The following is a 12,767-nucleotide window of genomic DNA, read 5'->3' as shown; positions in this document are numbered from 1 at the left end:
TGTGAACTACACGAGCATCCACAGAACAAAATTTGGCGCAGGGCACACTTACTACAAGTCAGTTTCCAAGACGTTCTACTTTTCTTCAAATTGATACGAAATTGATAGGTGCGTCTGTGTGCCGTGCTAGCCTGCGAGTTCGACTGGCTAAGGTTATAAATATCCGGGGGGGGGGGGGGGACCTGCTCCCCTCCTCCTCCCTCTCTCTCTGGGTACGCTCTTAGCTCTTAGCTGTAAAACGTTTTGAGATCATCCAACTGTAGACTACGTTCAGATGGTTTCGGACGCGAACTGCAAAATGTACTGCAGTGCAATCATACTGGAACTATAATTCACGGTGAATGTCCAATGGCACATCTTCCAAAAATTCCGCCAGCACTTGCTGCAGGAGTATCAAGTATCTGGTGCCCGTTAGGTGAGGAAGAAGGATTTACGGTCCAATCACACGACCATCGCAGATACCAGCCCAGACGTTGATGCCGAAGGTGTGCTGAAATCTTTGTGTACACGTGGCACTGGAGTTTTCTTGATCCCAAATGTGGCTATTTCGAACGTTCAAAACACCTTCCCTCGTGAAATGGGCTTCGTCGGTGAACAAGATTCGCCTTCTTGGAGCACCACAGTTTGCTCTGTCGCTTGCGAATTTCCCACTTTCGCGCAGCCAGTGTTCTACTCTCGGAAACAAGTAATGAGATGGAGTCACGCTATTAGGAAAGTACTCGTAGTATAGACGTGGAGCTTCTCTTCCATTATGGCGAGCTTCGCCGTAAATTAACAACATATCGATGTACTCTGCGAACGTGAACTCAGGCACTCTGTTACTGCAGTGCTAGACACCATAATGTCAACTGGCGCACCTCATTGTAACATGAAAACGAAACGCGTCCGGACGTGGGTCCCTTCTACAAACTCTAGATGTGTGTATCAAGAATTGTGAAAAACTCTTTATAATGTAATATAAGGTAACGTTGTGTTTGTTATTAAATTTTTAAGTTGGTCGAAACTTATTGCTACCAATAAAGTAGCGATTTACTCATAGATTCCGAAACATACCCCTGTTGTCATATTTCTCATCCTCAGGATGCCACGAACTCCTGTTTTCTTACACTAAACTCAAAAATTTCTCCAGTGAATGCCTTGCTTGTGGGGACGTCGCCCGATTCGTCTGAAGAAAATAAACTGATTTGAATTTTACCAGTTGTCGTCCGAAGCCTGTACGTTCACTGACACCGCGCGCATACTGGTTTACTGAGTTGAAAAGATCAGCCGTCTTCGTCCAATGTCGGTAGTCGGTGGAGTTCCCCGACGTCGGTACCACAGTGACCGCAGCCCAGTAGTGTGGGACGGTAGGCCGAGGACATGTGAGGCTGCCCTAACGAAAGCGCCAGCAGGGCTGATGTGGCCGCCCGCCTGCTTCGCTGCCCGCAGAGACGCTGCGCAAGTACCCGACGCTGCCGTTCCTGGACCGCACGTGCCTGCGCGACTACGCCGTCCCCGGCCGGCCGGGCTGCGTCATCGAGCGCGGCACGCCCGTGTACGTGTCGCTGCTGGGCCTGCACACCGACCCCCAGTACTTCCCGCAGCCGCACGTCTTCGACCCCGAGCGCTTCAGCGACAAGTCCGCCATCAACCCCTTCACCTACATGCCCTTCGGCAACGGGCCACACAACTGCATCGGTAAGTACCGCACTGTTCGTATACCTACGGGGAGGCTGAGAAGTCCCAACTTGGCTTCGTACAACTGGGGAAATAAATACTTGTTTCATTGGTATTCCTACCGTAACTTTCCACCACGCACCATCCTTCCATTTCCCTCCCTACCCCTTCCTCTGCTCAGTGACTGTTACTCGCTACCTGCGGTTGCACATGACCCCATAGTAGAGTTGTAAAATTATCGTAGGCTGCGGTACACTACCGTAAGTAACCGTAGACTATGGTAGCTTTCCTGGCAGCGATACTCACTTAAGGTCGTACCCGCGTTATTTGTACGTTAGGTGTGTTGCATACACATCGGGCGTTATCTCATAACGACCAGTTTATTACTAGAGTCCCCTAGAAACCAGAACTGGTGAACTGTCTAGAAACACATTGAGGATATACACTAAGAGATCAAAAGTAACCGGACACCTGGCTGAAAATGACTTACAAGTTCGTGGCACCCTCCATCAATAATTCTGGAGCTAAATATGATGTTGGCCCACCCTTAGCCTTGATAACAGCTTCCAGTCTCGCCAGCATACGTTCCATCAGGTGCTGGAAGGTTTCTTGGGGAATGGCAGCCCATTTTTCACAGAGTGCTGCACTGAGGAGAGGTATATGTCGGTCGATGAGGCCTGGCACGAAGTCGGCGTTTCAAAACATCCCGAAGGTGTTCTATAGCATTCAGGTCAGGATTCTATGCAGGCCAGTACATTACAGGGATGTTATTGTCAAAAAATGGCTCTGAGCGCTATGGGACTCAACATCTTAGGTCATAAGTCCCCTAGAACTTAGAACTACTTAAACCTAACTAACCTAAGGACACCACCATGCCCGAGGCAGGATTCGAACCTGCGACCGCAGCAGTCCCGCGGTTCTGGACTGCAGCGCCAGAACCGCTAGACCACCGCGGCCGGCGATGTTATTGTCGTGTGACCACTCCGCTGTAGGCCGTGCATACTGAACAGGTGCTTGATTGTGTTGAAAGATACAATCGCCATCCCCCAATTGCTCTTCAGTAGTGGCAAGTAAGAAGGTGCTTAAAGTATCAATGTAGGCCCGTGCTGTGCCACGCAAAACAACAAGGGGTGAAAGCCCCCTTCGTGAAAAACACCACCGCGCCATAACACCACCGCCTCCGAATTTTACTGTTGGCACTACACACGCTGGCAGATGACGTTCTCTGGGTATTCGCCACACGCACGCCCTGCCATCGGATCGTCAGACTGTGTACCGTGATTCGTCACTCCACACAACGCTTTTCCACTGTTCAATCGTTCAATGTTTACGCTCCTTACGCCAAGCGAAGCGTCGTATGGCATTTACCGGAGTGATGTGTGGCTTACGAACAGCCGCTCGACCATGAAATCCAAGTTTTCTCACCTCCCGCCTAACTGTCATAGTATTTGCAGTGGATCCTGATGCAGTTTGGACTTCCTGTGTGACGGTCTGGATGGATGTCTGCCTATTACACATTACGATCCTCTTCAACTGTCGGCGGTCTCTGCCAGTCAACAGACGAGGTCGGTCTGTACGCTTTTGTTCTGTACGTGTCCCTTCACGTTTCCGCTTCACTGTCACATCACAAACAGTGGACCTAGGGATATTTAGGAGCGTGGGAATCTCGCGTACAGACGTATTGGCAGCACAATGCACCTGATAAGAAAAACTTATGTTTTTGTGGGTGTACGGATACTTTTGATCACAAAGTGTATAAATGAGCTGGGTAACCACCGGAACATTTTTGTTCTATATAGTTATCCTGTACATAGTTATCTTTGACGCCCATGCTCCAAGGTTATCGTCTTTGATTAGTGATCAAAACGTCCTTACTCCCGGTTTAGATCCCCGCCACCATCTAAATTTTGAATCAGTATCATCAACAATGCCGGCTGAACACTTCCGGCATAAGAAGCCACCCTCACCCAGCCAACAGCCTTGTCAAAGATGGCGGAGGCGTGGACAGAGGTTCAAGCCACTCTCTTGTCCTTTGAGTGGGAAACTGTCCCTAAACGCGGAAGAATCAACAATGATCGACGGCATGAAGAGGCAGAAGACAACGGAAACCATTGCATTAAAGACACATAACGTTTATCCGCAAGACGTGATTCCTATAATTGAAAAAGTGTCATGATGGTCTCACCATTGGGAAGAGATTCCGGAATAGCTCCCCATTCCGAGGGGACTGCTGAGGAGGAGGTGACGAAGAGAAAAAGATTGAATAAGTTAGTTACTTGCCAACGAAAGGATAACGTTCTTCGAGTCTGGGTGTGGAATGTCAGAAATTTGAACGTGGTAGGAATGCTAGAAAATTTGAAAAGGGAAATGCTAAGGCTCAATTTAGATACAGTTGGGGCCAGTAAAGTGAAATGGAAGGAAGACAGTGATTTCTGGTCAGGCTACAATGGGGTAATACCAACAGCAGCAGCGAATTGTATCTACATCTACATCTACATCCATACTCCGCAAGCCACCTGACGGTGTGTGGCGGAGGGTACCTTCAGTACCTCTATCGGTTCTCCCTTCTATTCCAGTCTCGTATTGTTCGTGTAAAGAAGGATTGTCGGTATGCCTCTGTGTGGGCTCTAATCTCTCTGATTTTATCCTCATGGTCTCTTCGCGAGATATACGTAGGAGGGAGCAATATACTGCTTGACTCTTCGGTGAAGGTATGTTCTCGAAACTTTGACAAAAGCCCGTACCGAGCTACTGAGCGTCTCTCCTGCAGAGTCTTCCACTGGAGTTTATCTATCATCTCCGTAACGCTTTCGCTATTACTAAATGATCCTGTAACGAAGCGCGCTGCTCTCCGTTGGATCTTCTCTATATCTTCTATCAACCCTATCTGGTACGGATCCCACACTGCTGAGCAGTATTCAAGCAGTGGGCGAACAAGCGTACTGTAACCTACTTCCTTTGTTTTCGGATTGCATTTCCTTAGGATTCTTCCAATGAATCTCAGTCTGGCATCTGCTTTACCGACGCTCAACATTATATGATCATTCCATTTTAAATCACTCCTAATGCGTACTCCCAGATAATTTATGGTATTAACTGCTTCCAGTTGCTGACCTGCTATTTTGTAGCTAAATGATAAAGGATCTATCTTTCTGTGTATTCGCAGCACATTACACTTGTCTACATTGAGATTCAATTGCCATTCCCTGCACCATGCGTCAATTCGCTGCAGATCCTCCTGCATTTCAGTACAATTTTCCATTGTTACAACCTCTCGATACACCACAGCATCATCTGCAAAAAGCCTCAGTGAACTTCCGATGTCATCCACCAGGTCATTTATGTATATTGTGAATAGCAACGGTCCTATGACACTCCCCTGCGGCACACCTGAAATCACTCTTACTTCGGAGGATTTCTCTCCATTGAGAATGACATGCTGCGTCCTGTTATCTAGGAACTCCTCAATCCAATCACACAATTGGTCTGATAGTCCATATGCTCTTACTTTGTTCATTAAACGACTGTGGGGAACTGTATCGAACGCCTTGCGGAAGTCAAGAAACACGGAATCTATCTGTGAACCCGTGCCTATGGCCCTCTGAGTCTCGTGGACGAATAGCGCGAACTGGGTTTCACATGACCGTCTTTTTCGAAACCCATGCTGATTCCTACAGAGTAGATTTCTAGTCTCCAGAAAAGTCATTATACTCGAACACAATACGTGTTCCAAAATTCTACAACTGATCGACGTTAGAGATATAGGTCTATAGTTCTGCACATCTGTTCGACGTCCCTTCTTGAAAACGGGGATGACCTGTGCCCTTTTCCAATCCTTTGGAACGCTACGCTCCTCTAGACCTACGGTACACCGCTGCAAGAAGGGGGGCAAGTTCCTTCGCGTACTCTGTGTAAAATTGAACTGGTATCCCATCAGGTCCAGAGGCCTTTCCTCTTTTGAGCGATTTTAATTGTTTCTCTATCCCTCTGTCATCTATTTCGATATCTACCATTTTGTCATCTGTGCGACAATCTAGAGAAGGAACTACAGTGCAATCTTCCTCTGTGAAACAACTTTGGAAAAAGACATTTAGTATTTCGGCCTTTAGTCTGTCATCCTCTGTTTACGTACCATTTTGGTCACAGAGTGTCTGGACATTTTGTTTTGATCCACCTACCGCTTTGACATAAGACCAAAATTTCTTAGGATTTTCTGCCAAGTCAGTACATAGAACTTTACGTTCGGATTCATTGAACGCCTCTCGCATAGCCCTCCTCACACTACATTTCACTTCGCGTAATTTTTGTTTTTCTGCAAGGCTTTGGCTATGTTTATGTTTGCTGTGAAGTTCCCTTTGCTTCCGCAGCAGTTTTCTAACTCGGTTGTTGTACCACGGTGGCTCTTTTCCATCTCTTACGATCTTGCTTGGCACATACTCATCTAACGCATTATGTACGACGGTTTTGAACTTTGTCCACTGATCCTCAACACTATCTGTACTTGAGACAAAACTTTTGTGTTGAGCCAACAGGTACTCTGAAATCTGCTTTTTGTCACTTTTTCTAAACAGAAAAATCTTCCCACCCTTTTTAATATTCCTATTTACGGCTGAAATCATCGATGCCGTAACCGCTTTATGATCGCTGATTCCCTGTTCTGCGTTAACTTTTTCAAATAGTTCGGGTCTGTTTGTCACCAGAAGGTCTAATATGTTATCGCCACGAGTCGGTTCTCAAGGTAGTTTTCAGATAAAGCACTTAAAAAAATTTCACTGGATTCTTTGTCCCTGCCACCCGTTATGAACGTCTGAGTCTCCCAGTCTATATCCGGCAAATTAAAATCTCCACCCAGAACTATAACATGGTGGGGAAATCTGCTCGAAATATTTTCCAAATTATCCTTCAGGTGCTCAGCCACAACAGCTGCTGAGCCAGGGGGCCTATAGAGACATCCAATTACCATGTCTGAGCCTGCTTTAACCGTGACCTTCACCCAAATCATTTCACATTTCGGATCTCCATCAATTTCCTTCGATACTATTGCACTTCTTATCGCTATAAACACGCCTCCCCCTTCACTGTCCAGCCTGTCTCTGCGGTATACATTCCAATCTGAGTTTAGGATTTCATTACTGTTTACGTCTGGTTTCAGCGAACTTTCTGTCCCTAGTACTATATGGGCGTTGTGACCGTTTATTAACGAGAGCAGTTCTGGGACCTTTCTGTAGACGCTCCTGCAGTTTACTATTAGTACATTAATATTGTTATTCCCTGTTGCATTTTGCCTACTCCTACCTTGCCGCGTCTCAGGAGGAAGACGCCTCCTGAGACGCGGGAGGGGAGGGGATTCTCTAACCTAAAAGACCCCCATGTGCACTCCACACGTACTCCGCTACCCTTGTAGCCGCTTCCGGCGTGTAGTGCACGCCTGACCTATTCAGGGGGACCCTACATTTCTCCACCCGATAGCGGAGGTCGAGAAATTTGCACCCCAGATCTCCGCAAAATCGTCTGAGCCTCTGGTTTAAGCCTTCCACTCGGCTCCAAACCAGAGGACCGCGATCGGTTCTGGGAACTATACTACAAATAGTTAGCTCTGATTTCACCCCGCGAGGGAGGCTTTCCGCCTTCACCAATTCCGCCAACCGCCTGTACGAACTGAGGATGACCTCTGAACCCAGACGGCAGGAGTCATTGGTGCCGACATGAGCAACAATTTGCAGTCGGGTGTACCCAGTGCTTTCTATCGCCGCCGGTAGGGCCTCCTCCACATCTCGGATGAGACCCCCCGGCAAGCAGACAGAGTGAACACTGGCCTTCTTCCCCGACCTTCCCGCTATTTCCCTAAGGGGCTCCATCACCCGCCTAACGTTGGAGCTCCCAATAACTAATAAACCCCTCCCCCCGTGTGCCTGCTCGGACCTTGCTGAAGGAGCAGCCACATGTCCACTCACAGGCAGAGTGGGCGATGCCACACGGCCAGCCTCCACATTGACCCTCCGCCTCGTGCGCCGCGAACGCCGCTGAACCCGCCACTCCCCTTGGGGAGAGGGTGGCCCAACCGCGCCCAGTACCCGCGAAGATGTCTCGACAGCAGGGACAGTGGGTGAAGCATGTAACACCTGGGGTGTACCTTGCGACGCACCAGGCTCCCCACTGCCGCTACACTCCGAGGCAGCAGCCTGAAGACGGCTGACCGCGGCCATCAACACGCTCAGCTGTTCGCGAACAGTGGCCAGCTCCTCCTGCGTCCGTACACAGCAGTCACACATCCTATCCATCCTAAGGAATCAATTTACTGAAGAGAGTTAATCAACCTTTAACTAGACTGCTAATTCACTAAAGGCGGCTGTTTATTCACTAAACTGTGGTTGCTAGCCACTTCTTGTAGAAAACAATGAAAACAGCACTACCTGTCTCTGGACTGTATTGAAAACAAACACTAGCACTACTGGCACTATGGTTGACTAAAGGGACTCTCTCTGACTGTATTCAAAACAAACACGAAATCTATGGAACACTATTAATAGCACTCGACAATTAAAGCTTCCTAAAAGCGAAAACACACGGAAGAAGAAGTGACAAGTAAGAAAAATACAGTTAATACTTAAATTATGGTAGCTCGCTGCACAGCAGACGTGAAGCAGACGGCAATTACGACGACACTGACTCTACTGGCACTATGGCTGACTAAAGGGACTCTCTCTGACTGTATTCAAAACAAACACGAAATCTATGGAACATTATTAATAGCACCCGACAATTAAAGCTTCCTAAAAGCAAATACACACGGAAGAAGAAGTGACAAGTAAGAAAAATACAGTTAATACTTAAATTAAGGTAGCTCGCTGCACAGCAGACGTGAAGCAGACGGCAACAGGAGTAGGATTCGTTATGAATAGGAAGAGAGGGTAGATACTGTGTTACTGTGAACAGTTCATTGATAGGGTTGCTCTCATCAGAATCGACAGCAAGCTATCAGCAACAACGATAGTCGAGGTCGCAAGCCAAAGAAGAAGAGACAGGGAAAGTATATGAAGCTACTGAAAGCGTAAGTCAGTACGTAAAGGGAGGTGAAAATCGATAATAGTCGTTGGGGTTTGGAATGCGGTTGTAGGTGAAGGAGTAGAAGAAAGCGTTAGTGGAGAGTATGGGTTTGGTACAAGGAATGAGAGGCGAGAAAAAGTAATTGAGTTCTGTAAAAAATTTCAGCTAGTAATAGCGAATATTCTGTTCAAGAATAACTAGAGGAGGAGATACACTTGGAAAATGCCGGGAGATATGGGAAGATTCCAGTTAGATTACAACATGCTGAGGCAGAGATTCCGAAATCAGATATTGGATTGTGAGGCGTACCCAGGGTCAGATATAGACTCATATCACAATTTAGTAATGATGAAGAGTACCCTGAAGTTTAAGAGACTATTCAGGAAGAATCAATGCGCAAAAAGGTGTGACACAGAAGTACGAAGAAATGAAGAGATACGTTTGAAGTTCTCTGAGGCTATAGACACTGCGATAATGGATAGCCCAGTAGCCAGTACAGCTGAATTCTCTTAGGAACGAAATAAATAGGAAGTGCAGGGAAACTAAGGAAAAATGGCTGCATGAAAAATGTAAAGAAATCGAAAAAGAAATTATTGTGGGAAGGACGGATTTAGCAAATAGGAAAGTCAAAACAACCTTCGGTGAAACTAAGAGTAAGGACGGTAACATTAAGAGTTCAACGGGAATTCCATCGTTAAATCCGGAGGAGAGAGTGGGTAGATGGAAAGAATACATTGAAGGCCTCAATGAGGGGGAAGTTTCGTCTGATGCCATGACAGAAGGAGAAACAGGAGTCGACAGGGAAGAGATGGGGGATCCAGTATCAGACTCAGAATTTAAAAGAGTTTTGGAACACTTAAGATCAAATAAGGCCGAAGGGATACATAATACTCGATTGGAAGTTATAAAATCATTGGGGGTAGTTGCAATAAAACATCTATTCACGTTGGTACGTGGAATGTATGAGACATGGCTCAAAAATGGCTGCAGGCACTATGGGACTTAACATCTGAGGTCATCAGTCCCCTAGACTTAGAATTACTTAAACCTAACTAACCTAATGACATCACACACATCCATGCCCGAGGCAGGATTCGAACCTGAGACTGTAGCAGTCGCGCGGTTCCGGACTGAAGCACCTAGAACCGCTCGGCCACAACGGCCGGCTATGAGACATGCGATGTACCATCCGACTTTCTGAAGGTCATCATCCAAGAAACCACGAAGATAGCAAATTCCAAGGAGTACGAGAATTGTCGCACAATCGGCTTAACAGTTCATGCACCCAAGATGCTGACAAGAATAATATACAGAAGAATGGAAAAGAAAATTAAGGATCACATAGATGACGATCAGTTTGGATTTAGGAAGGATAAAGGCACCAGCGAAGCAGTTCTGACGTTGCGGTTGATAATGGAAGTAAAGCTGAAGAAAAATCAAGACACACAGCTGGAAAAAGCGTTCGACATGTCAAATGGTGCAAGATATTTAAAATTCTGAGAAAAATAGGAGTAAGCTGTAGGGAAAGGCGGATAATATACAATATGTGTAACAGCCAAGAGGAAACAATAAAAGTGGAAGACCAAGAACGAAGTGCTCGTATTAAATAGGGTATAAGACAGGGATGTCTTTCGTCCCTGCTGTTCAATCTATACACCAAAGAAGCAGTGATGGAAATAAATGGGTTCAAATGGCTCTGAGCACTATGGGACTCAACTGCTGAGGTCATTAGTCCCCTAGAACTCAGAACTAGTTAAACCTAACTAACCTAAGGACAGCACAAACATCCATGCCCGAGGCAGGATTCGAACCTGCGACCGTAGCGGTCCTGCGGTTCTAGACTGCAGCGCCTTTAACCGCACGGCCACTTCGGCCGGCGATGGAAATAAAAGAATGGTTCAAGAATGGGATTAAAATTCAGGGGGAAATGATATCAATGATAGGATTTGCTGATGACATTACTATCCTCGGTGAAAGTGATGAAGAATTGTTGAATGGAATAAACAGTCTAATGACTACAGAAGGTGAACTAAAAGCAAATCGAAGAAAGACTAAAGTAATGGAAAGTAGCAGAAATGAGAACAGCGAGGAACAATTGGAACCACGAAGTAGATGAGGCTAAGGAATTCTGATACCTAGGCAGCAAAATAACCCATGACGAACATAGCAAGGGGGGCATAAAAAAAGACTAGCACTGGCAAAAAAAAGCATTCCTGACCAACAGAAGTCTGCTAGGTCTTCACTTGAGGAAGAAATTTCTGAGAATGTCCGTTTGGAGCACAGCATTGTACGGTAGTGAGACATGGACTCTGGGAAAACCGGAACAGAAGAGAATCGAAGCATTTGAGATGTTGTGCTACAGACTAATGTCGAAAATTAGGTGGAATGATAAAGTAAGGAATGAGGAGGTTCTCCGCAGAATCGACGATGAAAGGCACATACAGAAACCACTGACAATAAGAAGAGACAGGATGCCAGGACATCGGTTAAGGCATCAGGGGACAATTTACATGGTACTAGAGAGAGCTATAGAGGGTGAAAACTGTAGAGGAAGGCAAAGATTGGAATATATCCAGCAAATAATGGAGGACGTAGGATGCAATTGCTACTCTGTGATGAAGAGGTTGGCACAGGAGAGGAATTCGTTGCGGGCCGCATCAAAGCAGTTAGAAGACTGATGACTCAAAGAAAGTTATCCTCTAACATTCTACATGGTGTCTGTTTGTTCTAAGTCGTTTCTCCCTACCACTTTCGCGTAACGACGCTCTGAGCGTGTTTTTTAGGGAATTGACTAGTTTGAACCTGGGACCTGTTGCTGATAAGGAAACGCCAGACCACACATGACATGTAGAGTTCAGAAGAGTTCAGTGAGACTAGCAATGATATAATCAAATACTTAATGATTTCAGCGTCAGCTCCACTGCACTCCCTGTAAAAGAATCTTAATACTAACTAAATTTAGTGGAAGGGGCTTAAGGCTTTCCTATTTTTAGTTAGCTGGTAATTTAGCGTCGAAAAAGCAGTTAAGTTTGCCACTGGAATATTTATTCTACTCACAGAACATTGTTTATAAATGTACTATTGATAAAAGGAAATATTTTAATACAGGATGATAGAAACCAACTGCGTTCAACAAAAATGTGAACGAATATTCCCTGAATGGGTTTCCAAGTTCTATAATGCCATATCACATCTATAATCTAGGTTTAAATTAAGTTTCATAAAAGAGAAAACTATCAAAAATGGTCTACAGTGACCCTCAATTATCTTTAATTACTTATTTAACTTGTCATAAATTACAGTGGCTGATGTGGCTTCTCAATAATTATATAACAGAAAAATCGTCGCGTTTCAGGTTTTAACTTCAAATAGCAAATGTGAATACTACGAAGTTTAATTGACGATCGACACTAATATTACGTAAAAAGGGGATGTAACAGATGTGACTCCTGCAGTTCTGAGTGAAGCCTTATGCGCTCTTATGCGGCATCGCGTGCGTTCATTACCTTGTCGGTGGTTAGGCAGCGTCAGGGGCTGGCGGGCAGCGCAACTCCACACACCTCGCCATTTCGGTAGCAACTCTCTCGAACTTATCCTTACTACTGTTTACAGAAGTTGGCTTAAGAAAAAGGTATCTAGCTGTGTTTTCAATTGACTAACCAGCACCTCAATGTTAACTTTAAGCTCTGTCTACAAAAATTCTGCCTATGCAATGAGAAACGTTATACTTTTCGTGGTGGGGCAATGTTTTTAATGTTTTCTATGTAACAGAGACGCGTATAGTCTCACGCTAAAACTTGCAGCTGGTGTGGCCCTTTTAGTGTTATCGTAAGATCTATACTGTTCTTCTGGAGGGCTCTATCTATTAACATAGGCTGGGGATGGACCTCCCGGCGGTCGGCCGACGATGTGGGTGTGCCATTGTCCCGCTCATATCGTAGGGCCTTCTAGCCTACACGGCTCTGCTCTCGGCTTCTGTTCTCGTTTCTCCCCACGGAGCTGGGTCTGTTTCACCGTGGGAAGGTATGACATGAATTTAGACATTCTTGTGTTAGTCTGCGGTA

The 12,767-nt window shown here is 45.9% G+C and overlaps 1 protein-coding gene across 1 annotated transcript in view; it reads left to right on the top strand.

Annotated features, from left to right (window-relative positions):
* The window catches only part of LOC126190385 (cytochrome P450 6k1-like), a 173,869-nt gene that overhangs the window by 116,493 nt on the left and 44,609 nt on the right, over positions 1–12,767 (top strand). The window contains exon 8 of the mRNA XM_049931018.1: positions 1,429–1,677. Within this exon, the coding sequence (XP_049786975.1) occupies positions 1,429–1,677 (249 nt within the window). The remainder of the gene's footprint in view (positions 1–1,428; positions 1,678–12,767) is intronic.

The sequence above is a fragment of the Schistocerca cancellata genome, chromosome 1, assembly GCF_023864275.1.
Source record: "Schistocerca cancellata isolate TAMUIC-IGC-003103 chromosome 1, iqSchCanc2.1, whole genome shotgun sequence".
In the NCBI taxonomy this organism is placed as follows: domain Eukaryota; kingdom Metazoa; phylum Arthropoda; class Insecta; order Orthoptera; family Acrididae; genus Schistocerca; species Schistocerca cancellata.
The sequence above is the reverse complement of the archived record's forward strand: the minus strand, read 5'-3'. Positions and strand labels throughout refer to the sequence as shown.